General features: G+C 44.8%; 1 protein-coding gene across 14 annotated transcripts in view; it reads right to left on the minus strand.

Moving 5' to 3' along the window:
- LOC139383688 (gephyrin a) overlaps positions 1-17207 on the minus strand; it is a 124076-nt gene that overhangs the window by 12811 nt on the left and 94058 nt on the right. For 9 of the 14 annotated variants that reach the window (XM_071128240.1, XM_071128235.1, XM_071128232.1 and 6 more), the window contains 5 exons: positions 14520-14562; positions 14230-14367; positions 11473-11517; positions 3300-3392; positions 3054-3109 (listed from right to left, as the gene is read on the minus strand). In XM_071128240.1, coding sequence (XP_070984341.1) covers positions 3054-3109; positions 3300-3392; positions 11473-11517; positions 14230-14367; positions 14520-14562 — 375 coding nt within the window. The remainder of the gene's footprint in view (positions 1-3053; positions 3110-3299; positions 3393-11472; positions 11518-14229; positions 14368-14519; positions 14563-17207) is intronic. The other 5 variants (XM_071128242.1, XM_071128243.1, XM_071128241.1 and 2 more) reach the window with 1 other exon arrangement.

Genomic DNA, 17207 nt, shown 5'->3' on the forward strand with positions numbered 1-17207 from the left:
GGAGGCTGTGTGTCCATAGTGGAGGCAGTGTGTCCGTAGTGGAAGCAGTGTGTCCATAGTGGAGGCAGTGTGTCCATAGTGGAGGCTGTGTGTCCATAGTGGAGGCTGTGTGTGTCCATAGTGGAGGCTGTGTGTGTCCATAGTGGAGGCTGTGTGTGTCCATAGTGGAGGCTGTGTGTGTCCATAGTGGAGGCTGTGTGTCCGTAGTGGAAGCAGTGTGTCCGTAGAGGAGGCAGTGTGTCCGTTGTGGAAGCAGTGTGTCCGTAGAGGAGGCAGTCTGTGTCCATAGCGGAGGCTGTGTGTCCATAGCGGAGGCTGTGTGTCCATAGCGGAGGCTGTGTGTCCATAGCGGAGGCTGTGTGTCCATAGCGGAGGTTGTGTGAGAATTCTAAAATGTACTATTTAAATGTATTATTATGGATTTAACCGAGAAAGCAGAGTGGAGTGTTGTAGAGAGAGAGACAGGATCTGTGTAGAGAGAGAGACAGGGTCTGTGTAGAGAGAGAGACAGGGTATGTGTAGAGAGAGAGACAGGGTATGTGTAGAGTAGAGAGAGAGAGAGACAGGGTCTGTGTAGAGTAGAGAGAGAGAGAGAGACAGGGTCTGTGTAGAGTAGAGAGAGAGAGAGACAGGGTCTGTATAGAGTAGAGAGAGAGAGACAGGGTCTGTGTAGAGTAGAGAGAGACAGGGTCTGTGTAGAGTAGAGAGAGACAGGGTCTGTGTAGAGTAGAGAGAGAGAGACAGGGTCTGTGTAGAGTAGAGAGAGAGAGAGACAGGGTCTGTGTAGAGTAGAGAGAGAGAGAGAGGGTCTGTGTAGAGTAGAGAGAGAGAGACAGGGTCTGTGTAGAGTAGAGAGAGAGAGAGACAGGGTCTGTGTAGAGTAGAGAGAGAGAGACAGGGTCTGTGTAGAGTAGAGAGAGAGAGACGGGGTCTGTGTAGAGTAGAGAGAGAGAGACGGGGTCTGTGTAGAGTAGAGAGAGAGAGACGGGGTCTGTGTAGAGTAGAGAGAGACAGGGTCTGTGTAGAGTAGAGAGAGACAGGGTCTGTGTAGAGTAGAGAGAGAGAGACAGGGTCTGTGTAGAGTAGAGAGAGAGAGACAGGGTCTGTGTAGAGTAGAGAGAGAGAGAGAGGGTCTGTGTAGAGTAGAGAGAGAGAGACAGGGTCTGTGTAGAGTAGAGAGAGAGAGACGGGGTCTGTGTAGAGTAGAGAGAGAGAGACGGGGTCTGTGTAGAGTAGAGAGAGAGAGACGGGGTCTGTGTAGAGTAGAGAGAGACAGGGTCTGTGTAGAGTAGAGAGAGAGAGAGACAGGGTCTGTGTGGAGATAGAGAGATGGGGTCTGTCTCTGTGTAGAGGTAGAGAGAGAGAGACGGGGTCTGTCTCTGTGTAGAGGTAGAGAGAGAGAGACAGGGTCTGTGTGGAGATAGAGAGATGGGGTCTGTCTCTGTGTAGAGGTAGAGAGAGAGAAATTTCAACATACCAATTAGGATCTGGCTAAAAATATTTGAATCAGTCATAGAGCCCATTGCCCTTTATGGTTGTGAGGTCTGGGGTCCGCTCACCAAGACTTCACAAAATGGGACAAACACCAAATTGAGACTCTGCATGCAGAATTCTGCAAAAAAATCCTCTGTGCACAACGTAGAACACCAAATAATGCATGCAGAGCAGAATTAGGCCGATACCCACTAATTATCAAAATCCAGAAAAGAGCCGTTCAATTCTACAACCACCTAAAAGAAAGCGATTCCCAAACCTTCCATAACAAAGCCATCACCTACAGAGAGATGAACCTGGAGAAGAGTCCCCTAAGCAAGCTGGTCCTGGGGCTCTGTTCACAAACACAAATACACCCCACAGAGCCGCAGGACAGCAACACAATTAGACCCAACCAAATCATGAGAAAACAAAAAGATAATTACTTGACACATTGGAAAGAATTAACAAAAAACACTGAGCAAACTATAATGCTATTTGGCCCTAAACAGAGAGTACACTGGTAGAATACCTGACCACTGTGACTGACCCAAACTTTGACTATGTACAGACTCAGTGAGCATAGCCTTGCTATTGAGAAAGGCCGCCGTAGGCAGACATGGCTCTCAAGAGAAGACAGGCTATGTGCACACTGCCCACAAAATGAGGTAGAAACTGAGCTGCACTTCCTAACCTCCTGTCCAATGTATGACCATATTAGAGAGACATATTTCCCTCAGATTACACAGATCCACAAAGAATTCGAAAACAAATCCAATTTTTATAAACTCCCATATCTACTGGGTGAAAGTCCACAGTGTGCCATCACAGCAGCAAGATTTGTGACCTGTTGCCACAAGAAAAGGGCAACCAGTGAAGAACAAACACCATTGTAAATACAACCCATATTTATGCTTATTTATTTTCCCTTGTGTACTTTAACCATTTGTACATTGTTACAACACTGTATATATATAATATGACATTTGGATTGTCTTTATTGTTTTGAATCTTCTGTACGTGTAATGTTTAATGTTAATTTTTATTGTTTATTTCACTTTTGTATATTATCTACCTCACTTGCTCTGGCAATGTTAACACATGTTTCCCATGCCAATAAAGCCCCTTGAATTGAATTGAGACGGGGTCTGTCTCTGTGTAGAGGTAGAGAGAGATGGGGTCTGTCTCTGTGTAGAGGTAGAGAGAGATGGGGTCTGTCTCTGTGTAGAGGTAGTGAGAGAGACGGGGTCTGTCTCTGTGTAGAGGTAGAGAGAGAGACAGGGTCTGTTTCTGTGTAGAGGTAGAGAGAGAGACGGGGCCTGTCTCTGTGTAGAGGTAGAGAGAGAGACGGGGTGGGGTCTGTCTCTGTGTAGAGGTAGAGAGAGAGACGGGGTCTGTCTCTGTGTAGAGAGAGAGAGACGGGGTCTGTCTCTGTGGATTATCTTGTAATCACAGTGAGCCAGTGACCTGTGTAACTCCACATGGCAGGATAGCCCATGGGAATACACTGAGACACAGAGAGGGATGGAGGGAGGGAGGGATACTCCAAAATATCAGGGCTCAAACTGTAAGGAGCTCACCTGCTGTCCTGCCTGTGACTCCCCAATGATGAAGCGATCTCCAGGACCGTCGGCCGCTGAGAGGAACAGAGAGAGGGATGAGAAATAAAAAGAGAGAGAGAGGGGTGGTGAGAGAAAGAGAGAGAACAGTAATGCCTCTATATCTGAAAACAAGCTGCAAGGGTCAAACTCACACAAAAACAAGCATGAAAGGTTTGTAATCTCTCAAACTACAGAACTCTACACCCACTAAAACTGGCGTCTCACCTCGCACGGCGTAACCATCTTTGACTGATGCAGGGAACGGAGGCAGGTTGTCTTTGGCATAGACGTCCTGAGCTAAGACTCGACCCATCCCATCTACAGTAGGATAGAATAGGATAAAGAAAGGAGAGAAAGAGAGAGAGAAACAGAGAGAGGAGAAAAAAGGTTGTAATTTCACACATACATTAAGGAGTACACAAGATGTGATATGCATGCTGGGGGGATAAGCTGTGTCCCTCGGCAGGGGAGGCAGAGTCCCTCTATGTTTTGGTTAATGTGTGTGTGTGTGTGTGTGTGTGTGTGTGTGTGTGTGTGCAGTGCAGTGAGGATGGGGCAGAGAAGTTATAATCATGCTGTCACAATCTGTTGACAACAGCACAGAGACAGATGATGGTAGGACAAGACAGTGTTGAGTAGCTGTTGTTGAATGTGAAGAGGACAAAAGCCAGACACACAGAAAGGCCTAAATCACATGAAACCTTTGCTATATGTGAGTGACAGAGAAAGGGGTGACGCTCCCACACACACACACACACACACACACACACACACACACACACACACACACACACACACACACACACACACACACACACACACACACACACACACACACACACACACACACACACACACACACACCTCTAGGGAGAGAGTGAGGAGATCACTCAACACAGGAAAGAAGAAAAAACAGAGCCAGGAATAAGAGAGAAAAAGAGAAAAAAGAGACAGAGACAAAAAGAGAGAATAATTGAAAGGAAGAAAGAAAGACAGAAAGAGAGAAAGAGAGAGAGAGAGAGAGAAAGAGAGAGAGAGAAAGAGAGAGAGAGAGAGAAAGAAAGAGGGAGAGAGAAAGACAGATAGAAAGAGAGAATAATAGAAAGAGAGAAAGAGAGAGAGAGAGAGAGAGAGAGAGATAGAGAGAAAGAGAGAGAGAGAAAGACAGATAGAAAGAGAGAATAATAGAAAGAGAGAAAGAGAGAGAGAGAGAGAGAGAGAGAGAGAGAGAGAGAGAGATAGTAAGAGAGAGAAAGACAGAAAGAGAGATAGTAAGAGAGAGAAAGAAAGAGCTGAAAACAGAGAGCAATGAATAGAGAGAAAGAAAGATAGTGTGAGTGTGACTGAGTGTGTGTGTGTGTGTGCTTTTGGGTTAACTATCCTTGTGGGGACCAGAAGGATAGTAAAACAACGACGGGTTAGGGTTAGAATTAGGGTTAGGTATAAGGTATAAGGTTTTGAATGGGAATCAATCATTTGGTCCCCAGAAATATAGTAAAACAAACATGTGTGTGTGTTTGAGACAGAGAGCAAGAGAGAGAGAGAGAAAGAGAGAGTGAGGGAGGGAGAGAGCGGGTGGGAGAAGAGATAATGAAGAGAGAGAGAGAGAGAGAGAGAGAGAGAGAGAGAGAGAGAGAGAGAGAGAGAGGGAGAGAGAGAGAGGGAGAGAGCGGGTGGGAGAAGAGATAATGAAGAGAGAGAGAGAGAGAGAGAGAGAGAGAGAGAGAGAGAAAGAGAGAGTGAGAGAGAGAGGGAGGGAGGGAGAGAGAGAGCGGGTGGGAGAAGAGATAATGAAGAGAGAGAGAGAGAGAGCAAGAGAGAGAGAGAAAGAGAGAGTGAGGGAGGGAGAGAGCGGGTGGGAGAAGAGATAATGAAGAGAGAGAGAGAGAGAGTGAGGGAGGGAGGGAGAGAGAGAGCGGGTGGGAGAAGAGATAATGAAGAGAGAGAGAGAAAGAGAGAGTGAGGGAGGGAGGGAGAGAGCGGGTGGGAGAAGAGATAATGAAGAGAGAGAGAGAGAGAGAGAGAGAGAGAGAGTGAGGGAGGGAGGGAGAGAGCGGGTGGGAGAAGAGATAATGAAGAGAGAGAGAGAGAGAGAGAGAGAGAGAGAGAGCAGGCTTCTCCTCTGTTGAAGGCTGATTAGAGGAGACTTAATGCTCTAAAATACCACATCTGATGAGCAGCTAAATATAGATCATCCCTTTTATACAAACAGATGAATACAGAGGTATCTATGGAAACAGAGGAATACACAGAATATACAGGGAGTGGAGCGCCACAACACATTCGCCTCACCACCGCCAAACTGACTGAGAAGACATCCAAACTGTAGACTCTATCAGCTAAGAAAGACTAATAGATAAGATAGACTATTAGCTAAGAAAGACTATTAGCTAAGAAAGACTATTAGCTAAGAAAGACTATTAGCTAAGAAAGACTCAGTATTAGCTAAGAAATACTCTCCATTGGCTAAGAATATTAGCTAAGAAAGACTGTATTTTTGAGAAATAGACTATCAGCGAAGCCTATTTGCAAAGAAAGACTATTAGCTAAGAAAGACTATTAGCTAAGAAAGACTATTAGCTAAGAAAGACTATTAGCTAAGAAATAGACTATCAGCTAAGAAATAGACTATCAGCTAAGCCTATTTGCAAAGAAAGACTCTTAGCTAAGAAAGACTCTTAGAAAGCCTCTTAGCTAAGAAAGACTCTTAGAAAGCCTCTTAGCTAAGAAAGACTATTAGCTAAGAAGGACTATTAGCTAAGAAAGATCCTCTATTAGCTAAGAATCTAATAGCTAAGAACGTTTTAGCTAATACAGATAATAGCTAATAGCTAAGAAAAAGACTATTAGCTAATAAATACTGTAAAAAAATACTCTGGCCCTGTTGAAGACAGACAAACAGATGCACGGTGCCCTGTTGAAGACAGACAGATGCATGGTGTACACTGGCCCTGTTAAAGACAGACAGATGCATGGTGTACACTGGCCCTGTTGAAGACAGACAGATGCATGGTGTACACTGGCCCTGTTGAAGACAGACAGATGCACGGTGTACACTGGCCCTGTTGAAGACAGACAGATGCATGGTGTATACTGGCCCTGTTGAAGACAGACAGATGCACGGTGTACACTGGCCCTGTTGAAGACAGACAGATGCACGGTGTACACTGGCCCTGTTGAAGACAGACAGATGCACGGTGTACACTGGCCCTGTTGAAGACAGACAGATGCATGGTGTACACTGGCCCTGTTGAAGACAGACAGATGCATGGTGTACACTGGCCCTGTTGAAGACAGACAGATACACAGTGTACACTGGCCCTGTTGAAGACAGACAGATGCATGGTGTACACTGGCCCTGTTGAAGACAGACAGATGCATGGTGTACACTGGCCCTGTCGAAGACAGACAGATGCATGGTGTACACTGGCCAGTTAAAGAGTTACATAAAAGTTGGGTTTTTAAAGGACAGTGGGTGGGATTCAAACTGCTAGACCACCCCAGGCGACCTACAACAACTGTTGATCAGGGTCATACAGTAAGTCTACTGGTGAGGTCAAAGTGTCACTTTGAAGACCTTTGGTTTTAACATTTTTTATTTCACCTTTATTTCACCAGGTAGGCCAGTTGAGAACCAGTTCTCATTTACAACTGCGACCTGGCCGTTAAGTGAATTATTGTATTGTCACCTCCCTAAATGTGTTTTTTTTTTGTTACGTTAGTGAGGTAAGTGTCCCTGTCACAAAGAGTGTTTGTTCTTTCCTGCCTGCTCGCTCGATCCTGATTGCTTGGCTGCCCCCAGTGTCGGACTGCGTCCCGGCGCCGGGCGGATGTGGCATAAGCAGATGACGGAGAATGGAACATGACAACACAGCCAATGCTCCTAGAACTGGGTCACTCACACTTACAGAGAGAAAGATAAAGAGAGCGAATGAGAGGGAGAGAAAGCGAGAACTGTGTCTCTAAGCACCTGAAGTTGGTCTATGTGAAGTCAAAACCTGGACCCATCAATGTGAGGTTTTGCCCAAAGGTTTGGATGGTTGGGAGGTGATTAAGAGGTGTGTGCTGTTCAATAATCATTTACATAAATGTTTACATGACAAACTCCTGTGTTCTTCTAACATGGTGCAGGACTGAACTGCTCAGGACATCAGGGTGAAACTTCCTCCATAAATGTAGAATACTAATGTAATATGAGGAGGAGGAGCATAGTGGGTGGGTGTTGCTAGCAAATCAAAATAGAACTATGGTGCTCTCCCAGAAGCTTGGCTGGGGCGAAAAACCCACCAATTCACAGAAGCAAAAAGGTGTAATGGGTTCGCACTCCCAAACACTTTGCATAAAGGTTACGTCATTATTCAATGTTTTTAGAATATTTTCACTGCATCTGGGATAGAATTCACAGGCATTTCAGCTTCACAGACTTCTTCAGTGTGGAGGTACAATTTTCTTTTTAATTCAAAACAGCATTTGTAAAGAACAACGGATGAGCAGCCAGGGTGATGCTAGAAGCCAGGTCATGCAACAGATTCAGAAGCAATGGCAACATCAGGACTAGTAACAGTAGCAGCCCATGGGCCAGGTCTGAGGTCTTCTATCGCCCCTTAGCGGTCAGGAGGTGAACTGACCCGGTGGAGTGAAGAGAGAGGACACTGGAGCACCTCCTGTGTCCCCTGGTTGTGTATCCCCAAGACACCCAACAGAGACTATGTCTGCCACAGCCTGGGCAGTGGGAAATCTGGGCAAGCAGTGGGGAGGTGTTTTTTTTTCATTGGGGTGGTGAAGTTTAATTATTTTGTTTTCAGTGAGGTGGTGTTTTTTTTGCATTTTTGTCATTGGGGTGGTGTTGTTTTTTCAGTTGGGTGGTGCTGTTTTTTCAGTGGGGTGGTGTTTTTTCTCAGTGGGGTGGTGTTTTTTTTTGCATTTTTTTCAGTGGGGTGGGTTTTTTTTGCATTTTTGTCAGTGGGGTGGTGTTTGTTTTCAATGGGTGGTGTTTCTCTTTCAGAGGGGTGGTGTTTTTTTTTCAGTGGGGCGGCGTTGTTGTTTTTTCAGTGGGGCGGTGTTGTTGTTTTCTCAGTGGGGCGCTGTTGTTTTTGTGTTTTTTTTCGGTGGGGTGGTGGTGTTTTTTTGTTTTGTTTTCAGTAGGGTGGTGGTGTCGAGTTGGAGAGGAGGGAGGCATGGCATCACCCATGACATCACTGACCTGTGTGATGCCAGGGTGGCAGGGAGGAGGAGGCATTAACATGATTGGCACCCAGGACCCCAGCCAAGCCCCCGGCTCTCCTCTCCTGCTTTGACGCTCCTCTTGTGGCTGTGGCAGAGATAAAGTAAGGGGGCTTTTTACAGTCCGTGCCACTCAGGGGCCAAACGGGCTTAACGGAGTCTGCTCCACCGAGGCCTGCCGGGGGCTGCGCAGGTTAGGGTCGGTTGTTGTTGATCATACACGTGCTACATTTCCTCAACCACCCCCAATAGAGTGCCTTTGGAAGGTATTCAGACCCCTTGACTTTTTCCACATAATTGTTACTTTACAGCCATACTCTAAAATTGACTAAATTGTTTTTTCCCCCTCATCAATCTACATACAATACCCCATAATGACAGAAACAGGTTTTTAGAAACGGTAGCTAATTTATAAAACATAAAAAACTGAAATATAACATTTACATAAGCATTCATACCCTTTACTCAACTTTGTTGAAGCACCTTTGACAGTGATTACAACACCGCCTCTTGGGTACGACGCTACAAGCTTGGCACACCTGTGTTTGGAGAGTTTCTCCCATTCTTCTCTGCAGATCTTCTCAAGCTCTATCAGGATGGATGGGGAGCATTGCAGCACAGCTATTTTCGGGTCTCTCCAGAGATGTTCGATCAGGTTCAATTCCAGGTTCTGGCTGGGTCTATCAAAGATATTCAGAGACTTGTCCTGAAGTCACGCCTGCATTGTCTAGGCTGTGTGCTTAGGGTCGTTGTCCTGTTGGAAGGTGAACCTTCGCCCCAGTCTGAGGTCCTGAGCGCTCTGGAGAAGGTATTCACCAAGGATCTCTCTGTACATTGCTCCTTTCATCTTTCCCTCGATCCTGACTAGTCTCCCAGTCCATGCTGCTGAAAAACATCCCCACAGCATGATGCTGCCACCATCATGCTTCACCATAGGGATGGTGCCAGGTCTCTACCAGATGTGACACTTGGCCTTCAGACCAAAGAGTTAAATCTTGATTTCATCAGACCAGAGGGTCTTTAGGTGCCTTTTGGCAAACTCCAAGCGGGCTGTCATTTACTGAGGGGTGTCTTCCGTCTGGCCACTCTACCATAAAGGCCTGATTGGTGGAGTGCTACAGTGATGGTTGGCCTTCTGGAAGGTTCTCCCATCTCAACAGAGGAACTAGAGCTCTGTCAGAGTGACCATCAGGTTCTTGGTCACCTGCCTGACCAAGGGGCTCTAGCTCTAGGAAGTCTTGGTGGTTCCAAACTTCTTCCATTTAAGAATGACAGAGGCCACTGTGTTCTTGGGGACCTTCAATGCTGCAGAAATGTTTTGGTACCCTTCCCCAGATCTGTGCCTTGATACAATCCTGTCTCGGAGCTCTACAGACAATTCCTTCAACCGCATGGCTTGGTTTTTGATCTGACATGCACTGTCAACTGTGAGACCTTATATAGACAGGTGTGTGCCCTTTCAAGTCATGTCCAATCAATTGGATTTACCACAGGTGGACTCCAATCAAGTTGTAGAAACATCTCAAGGATGACCAAAGGAAACAAGATGCACCTGAACTCAATTTCAAGTCTCATTGCAAAGGGTCTGAATATTTATGTAATTACATAAATTATGTAAAGGTATCTGCTTTTTATTTTTAATACATTTGCTTTGTCATTTTGGGGTATTGTATGTAGATTGCTGAGATTATTTATTTACTTAATACAATTTAGAATAAGGCTGTAACTCAACAAAATGTGGAAAAAGTTTAGGGGTCTGAATACTTTTCGAAGGCACTAGCCAGCCATACTGTAGCACTGTACACCCCCTTCCATAGACACAGAACAGAACACATTCACAGAACAGAAGCCACAGACACAGAACAGAACACATACACAGAATAGAAGCCACAGACACAGAATAGAAGCCACAGACACAGAACAGAAGCCACAGACACAGAACAGAAGCCACAGACACAGAACAGAAGCCATAGACACAGAACAGAAGCCATAGACACAGAACAGAAGCCATAGACACAGAACAGAAGCCATATACACAGAACAGAAGCCACAGAACAGAAGCCATATATATTCCCAACAGTAACACACTGGAGGCAGCAAGGGGAATTTGGCCATGATAGTCATTCAAGATGCAAAGATGCTCTCAGTCAGTGTTGGCACAGAAAAGAAAAATGGAAACAGAAATACATTATGGACCTGGTTATCATTCTGGACTTATGTATTGGTGATAATGTTCCCTCTTCTAGAGAGCCATGATAATGTTATGTATTGGTGATAATGTTCCCTGTTCTAGAGAGCCATGATAATATTATGTATGGGTGATTATGTCCCCTCTTCAGAGAGCCATGATAATGTTATGTATGGATGATAATGTCCCCTCTTCAGAGAGCCATGATAATGTTATGTATGGGTGATAATGTTCCCTCTTCTAGAGATCCATGATAATGTTATGTATGGGTGATAATGTGCCCTGTTCTAGAGAGCCATGGTGATGTTATGTATGGGTGATAATGTTCCCTCTTCTAGAGATCCATGATAATGTTATGTATTGGTGATAATGTTCCCTCTTCTAGAGATCCATGATTATGTTATGTATGGGTGATAATGTTCCCTGTTCTAGAGAGCCATGATAATGTTATGTATGATAATGTTCCCTATTCTAGAAAGCCTTTTTTTAACCTTTATTTATTAACCAGGCAAGTCAGTTAAGAACAAATTCTTATTTACAATGACGACCTAACAATGACGACAGTGGGTTTAACTGCCTGTTCAGGGGCAGAAAGACATATTTTTACCTTGTCAGCTCAGGGATTCGATCTAGCAACCTTTTGGTTACTAGTCCAATGCTCTAACCACTAGACTAATGCTATCTGAAGCTAGTTTACATACATCTATTTATGGTGTAAAATGTACTGGCAAGTATTTCTTTATAAACTACAGCTCACTTGGTGTAAACAAGCAGCCTAAGCACCTGAAGTTGACCTATGTGAAGTCAATAGCTGGACCATCAATGTGGGGTCTGGGGGACTCCCTTGCCCAAAGGTTTGGATGGTTAGGTGGTGTGTGCTGTTAATTGGCTAGCTACGTAACAATCAAGAGGTGTGTGCAATCAATAAACAATCAAGCCAACAAGAGATGAAAACAGGCAGGTAGGTAGGCGAGGACTCAGACAGACCGATAGACATTGTGGAATGGAGAGCATCTGGGTCAGGTGGAACAGCTGTAGGAACAGAAACATCATGGGCTCACCACACATATGATTGATTGATTGATTGATTGATTGATTGATTCAGACAGACAGACAGACAGACAGACAGACAGACAGACAGACAGACAGACAGGACAGACAGGACAGACAGGACAGACAGATAGACAGACAGATAGACAGACAGATAGACAGACTGATAGACAGACAGACAGAACTTCAGACTTATAGACAGACATACAGACAGACAGGCAGTACTATAGACAGACAGCACTACAGACTGATAGACAGACATACATATCTACAGACAGACAGAACTTCAGACTTATAGACAGACATACAGTACTACAGACAGACAGTACTACAAACAGACAGACAGTACTACAGACAGACAGTACGACAGACTTATAGACAGACATACAGACATTACTTCAGATTATAGACAGACATACAGTACTACAGACAGAGGGACAGACGATATTACAGACAGACAGTACTACAGACTGAGACAGACATACAAACTGATAGACAGACATACCTACAGACAGCCAGACAGACATACCTACAGACAGCAAGACAGACATACCTACAGACAGCCAGACAGACATACCTACAGACAGCCAGACAGACATACCTACAGACAGCCAGACAGACATACCTACAGACAGCCAGACAGACATACCTACAGACAGCCACAGACAGCCAGACAGACAGACAGACAGACAGACAGACAGACAGACAGACAGACAGACAGACAGTACTACAGACACAGACAGACAGACAGACAGACATTACTTCAGATTATACACAGACATACAGTACTACAGACAGAGCCAGACAGACAGTATTACAGACAGACAGACAGTATTACAGACAGGCATACAAACTGATAGACAGACATACCTACAGACAGCCAGACAGACAGTACTACAGACTGATAGACAGACAGCACTACAAACTGATAGACAGACAGCACTACAAACTGATAGACAGCCAGACATACCTACAGACAGCCAGACATACCTACAGACAGCCAGACATACCTACAGACAGCCAGACATACCTACAGACAGCCAGACATACCTACAGACAGCCAGACAGCCAGACAGCCAGCCAGACAGACAGTCAGACATACCTACAGACAGCCAGACATACCTACAGACAGCCAGACATACCTACAGACAGCCAGACATACCTACAGACAGCCAGACATACCTACAGACAGCCAGACATACCTACAGACAGCCAGCCAGACAGAGACAGCCAGACATACCTACAGACAGCCAGACATACCTACAGACAGCCAGACATACCTACAGACAGCCAGACATACCTACAGACAGCCAGACAGCCAGACAGCCAGACAGCCAGCCAGACATACCTACAGACAGCCAGACATACCTACAGACAGCCAGACATACCTACAGACAGCCAGACATACCTACAGACAGCCAGCCAGACAGACAGACAGCCAGACATACCTACAGACAGCCAGACATACCTACAGACAGCCAGACATACCTACAGACAGCCAGACATACCTACAGACAGCCAGACAGCCAGACAGCCAGACAGCCAGCCAGACATACCTACAGACAGCCAGACATACCTACAGACAGCCAGACATACCTACAGACAGCCAGACATACCTACAGACAGCCAGACAGAACTACAGACTGATAGACAGACATAACTACAGACTGATAGACAGACAGAACTTCAGACTTATAGACAGACATACAGACAGACAGGCAGTACTACAGACAGACAGACAGTACTATAGACAGACAACACTACAGACTGATAGACAGACATACATATCTACAGACAGACCGAACTTCAGACTTATAGACAGACATACAGACATTACTTCAGATTATAGACAGACATACAGACAGAACTTCAGACTTATAGACAGACATACAGACAGATATACAGTACTACAGACAGAGACAGACAGACAATACTACAAACAGACAGACAGACAGTACTACAAACAGACATGCAGTACTACAGACTGGTAGACAGACAGACAGGCAGTACTACAGACTGGTAGACAGACAGACATACCTACAGACAGACAACCAGACAGTACTACAGACTGATAGACAGACAGAACTTCAGACTGATACAGACAGGCAGTACTACAGACAGACAGACAGACAGACAGTAGTATAGACAGACAGCAAGACAGACAGTACTACAGACTGATAGACAGATAGACATAACTACAGACTGATAGACAGACAGACATATCTACAGACATACAGAACTTCAGACTTATAGACAGACATACAGACAGATATACAGTACTACAGACAGAGACAGACAGTACTACAAAAAGACAGACAGACAGTACTACAAACAGACAGACAGAACGTCAGACTTATAGACAGACATACAGTACTAAGGACAGAGGGACAGACAGTATTACAGACAGACAGTACTACAGACTGAGACAGACATACATAACTACAGACTGATAGACAGACAGAACTTCAGACTGATAGACAGACATACAGACAGACAGGCAGTACTACAGACAGACAGTACTACAGACAGTAGTGAAGGCCCAGTGTACGGTATGACTGATGTTAGGGGGTGGAAAGGAAGGCGTGTCCAGTGATGCGGGTATGACTGAGCTTCCTGTCCATCTGTTTGTCTGCCTCTCTGTCCCTCCGTCTGTCTCTCAGTCAGTCAGTCAGTCAGTCTATCTTTCTGACCCACCTCTGTAGTTGATGATCTCAGTGCCGAGCACAGGGGTCATCTCCAGTACAGTGATGAAGGCCTTATCCATGGAGGTGAGGGGGAAGGGAGACATGCGGTGCCGGCGAGCCACCTTGGTGATGTCCACTGCACTGTGACCTGATGGACAGAGTGAGAGACAGAAAGACAGGAGGAGTGTGACGGAGAGAATACGTGTCTTTCACATTCACACAAACACGCATGTGAACGTACACACACACTCTCACTCTCTCTCTCACACAGCCACAGATAAAACTCTCAAAATAACTTACTAGCTCTCAGGATGTTCTCTTTGCTGCCACACCGTGACTGAACCTGCAGACAGATAGAGATAGATAAAGAGAAAGAAGAAATGGAGGAAGAAGAGAGAAAGACATGGTTGAGGTGAAACCACAATAGATCAAATAATTCTGGCTCCAACAGATTGGAATGGTCATCTACACATCCAGCTGCTATGCAGAACATAAAGACAACCACAATCAAACAATCTTCAGAACATGAATGAGGATGCCAAGCCAAGGATAGTGGTTTAGTGTGGCCGAGCAGAGCATGTGTATGGGGTAGGAGGAAGCGAGGTGGGGATGGTTAGGGTGGGGCTTGGCTTACAGTTGGTTTTGAAGGTGTAATTCGCTTCACATCTGTCCTAATTCATTTATGTAAGGCTGTCCTAATTCATTTATGTAAGGCTGTCCTAATCCATGTGCCACTGTCCCCATTGCATATAACACTGCAGTATTATTTATTTACCTTTAACTAGACAAGTCAGTTAAGAACAAATTCTTGTTGTCAATGACGGCCTAGGAACAGTGGGTTAACTGCCTGTTCAGGGGCAGGCAGATTTTTTTTACCTTGTCAGCTCGGGGATTAGATCTAGCAACCTTTCGGTTACTAGTCCAACGCTCTGACCACTAGGCTACCTGCCGCCCCAAAGTATGGTGGAACCCCTAGCTGGAACCTCTGACACCCAATGCCCCTGGCCTAGAGGACCACATGGTGCAACAGACCGTGTGAGATCCTGTCTACGACAGTACATACAGTATGACCAAGATTAAACAAACCAACTAACCAACCACAAATCAAAAAGGACCAGCACTACTGACACAACAACAGTCAGAAACAGAAATACACAGCATCTAAATGGAGAAAAGAACAGAGGATACACTGCATCTAAATGGAGAAAAGAACAGAGGATACACTGCATCTAAATGGAGAAAAGAACAGAGGATACTGCATCTAAATGGAGAAAAGAACAGAGGATACACTGCATCTAAATGGAGAAAAGAACAGAGGATACACTGCATCTAAATGGAGAAAAGAACAGAGGATACACTGCATCTAAATGGAGAAAAGAACAGAGGATACACTGCATCTAAATGGAGAAAAGAACAGAGGATACACTGCATCTAAATGGAGAAAAGAACAGAGGAGGATACACTGCATCTAAATGGAGAAAAGAACAGAGGATACACAGCATCTAAATGGAGAAAAGAACAGAGGATACACTGCATCTAAATGGAGAAAAGAACAGAGGATACAAAGCATCTAAATGGAGAAAAGAACAGAGGATACACTGCATCTAAATGGAGAAAAGAACAGAGGATACACTGCATCTAAATGGAGAAAAGAACAGAGGATACACTGCATCTAAATGGAGAAAAGAACAGAGGATACACTGCATCTAAATGGAGAAAAGAACAGAGGATACACTGCATCTAAATGGAGAAAAGAACAGAGGATACACTGCATCTAAATGGAGAAAAGAACAGAGGATACACAGCATCTAAATGGAGAAAAGAACAGAGGATACACTGCATCTAAATGGAGAAAAGAACAGAAGATACACTGCATCTAAATGGAGAAAAGAACAGAGGATACACTGCATCTAAATGGAGAAAAGAACAGAGGATACACTGCATCTAAATGGAGAAAAGAACAGAGGATACACTGCATCTAAATGGAGAAACGAACAGAGGATACACTGCATCTAAATGGAGAAAAGAACAGAGGATACACTGCATCTAAATGGAGAAAAGAACAGAGGATACACTGCATCTAAATGGAGAAAAGAACAGAGGATACACTGCATCTAAATGGAGAAAAGAACAGAGGATACACAGCATCTAAATGGAGAAAAGAACAGAGGATACACTGCACCTAAATGGAGAAAAGAACAGAGGATACACTGCATCTAAATGGAGAAAAGAACAGAGGATACACTGCATCTAAATGGAGAAAAGAACAGAGGATACACTGCATCTAAATGGAGAAAAGAACAGAGGATACACTGCACCTAAATGGAGAAAAGAACAGAGGATGAACTGCATCCAAATGGAGAAAAGAACAGAGTATGAGCAGAGAAAAAGATGACTAGAGAACGGACCGGAACATCTCCAGAATCCACCAGCACACCATACAGCTTCTCAAAGGAGAACATGTATGTTACAAGAATACATAGAATGCAACTGAAAGAGTGAGTGATAGATTGAGAGAGAGAGATAGAGGGAGGGAGAGGTCGTAGGTCCTGCTATGGCCTCTGTGGTCATTGTTGAGCCCCATTCTAGAGTGGAGCTACAGTACAGTAACGTATGGACAGAACAGCACAGAGTCAAGAGGTTTACAACAGACAGACAAAGGAATGCTAGGAGACAGTAGTATAGCTAGAAGTTATCAACATGAGCATTTTAATAGGTAACCCACCACCATTGAATGAAACAAAGATATATGACTGGACAAGAGGTCGTTGAGAAGGGAACAGCTGTACCAGAGGTCAAAAGCGAGGTAGGGGATGAAGTGAAGAAAAGAACGAGAGAATACAGAATGAAGTGGACATGTCGACCCAGAGCATCCCAAACATTCTCAGTGGGTGACATGTCTGCTGAGTATGTATACCATGGAAGAACTGGGACATGTCGACCCAGAGCATCCCAAACATGCTCAGTGGGTGACATGTCTGCTGAGTA

This window comes from Oncorhynchus clarkii, chromosome 25 (assembly GCF_045791955.1).
Source record: "Oncorhynchus clarkii lewisi isolate Uvic-CL-2024 chromosome 25, UVic_Ocla_1.0, whole genome shotgun sequence".
Classification (NCBI taxonomy): Eukaryota; Metazoa; Chordata; class Actinopteri; order Salmoniformes; family Salmonidae; genus Oncorhynchus; species Oncorhynchus clarkii.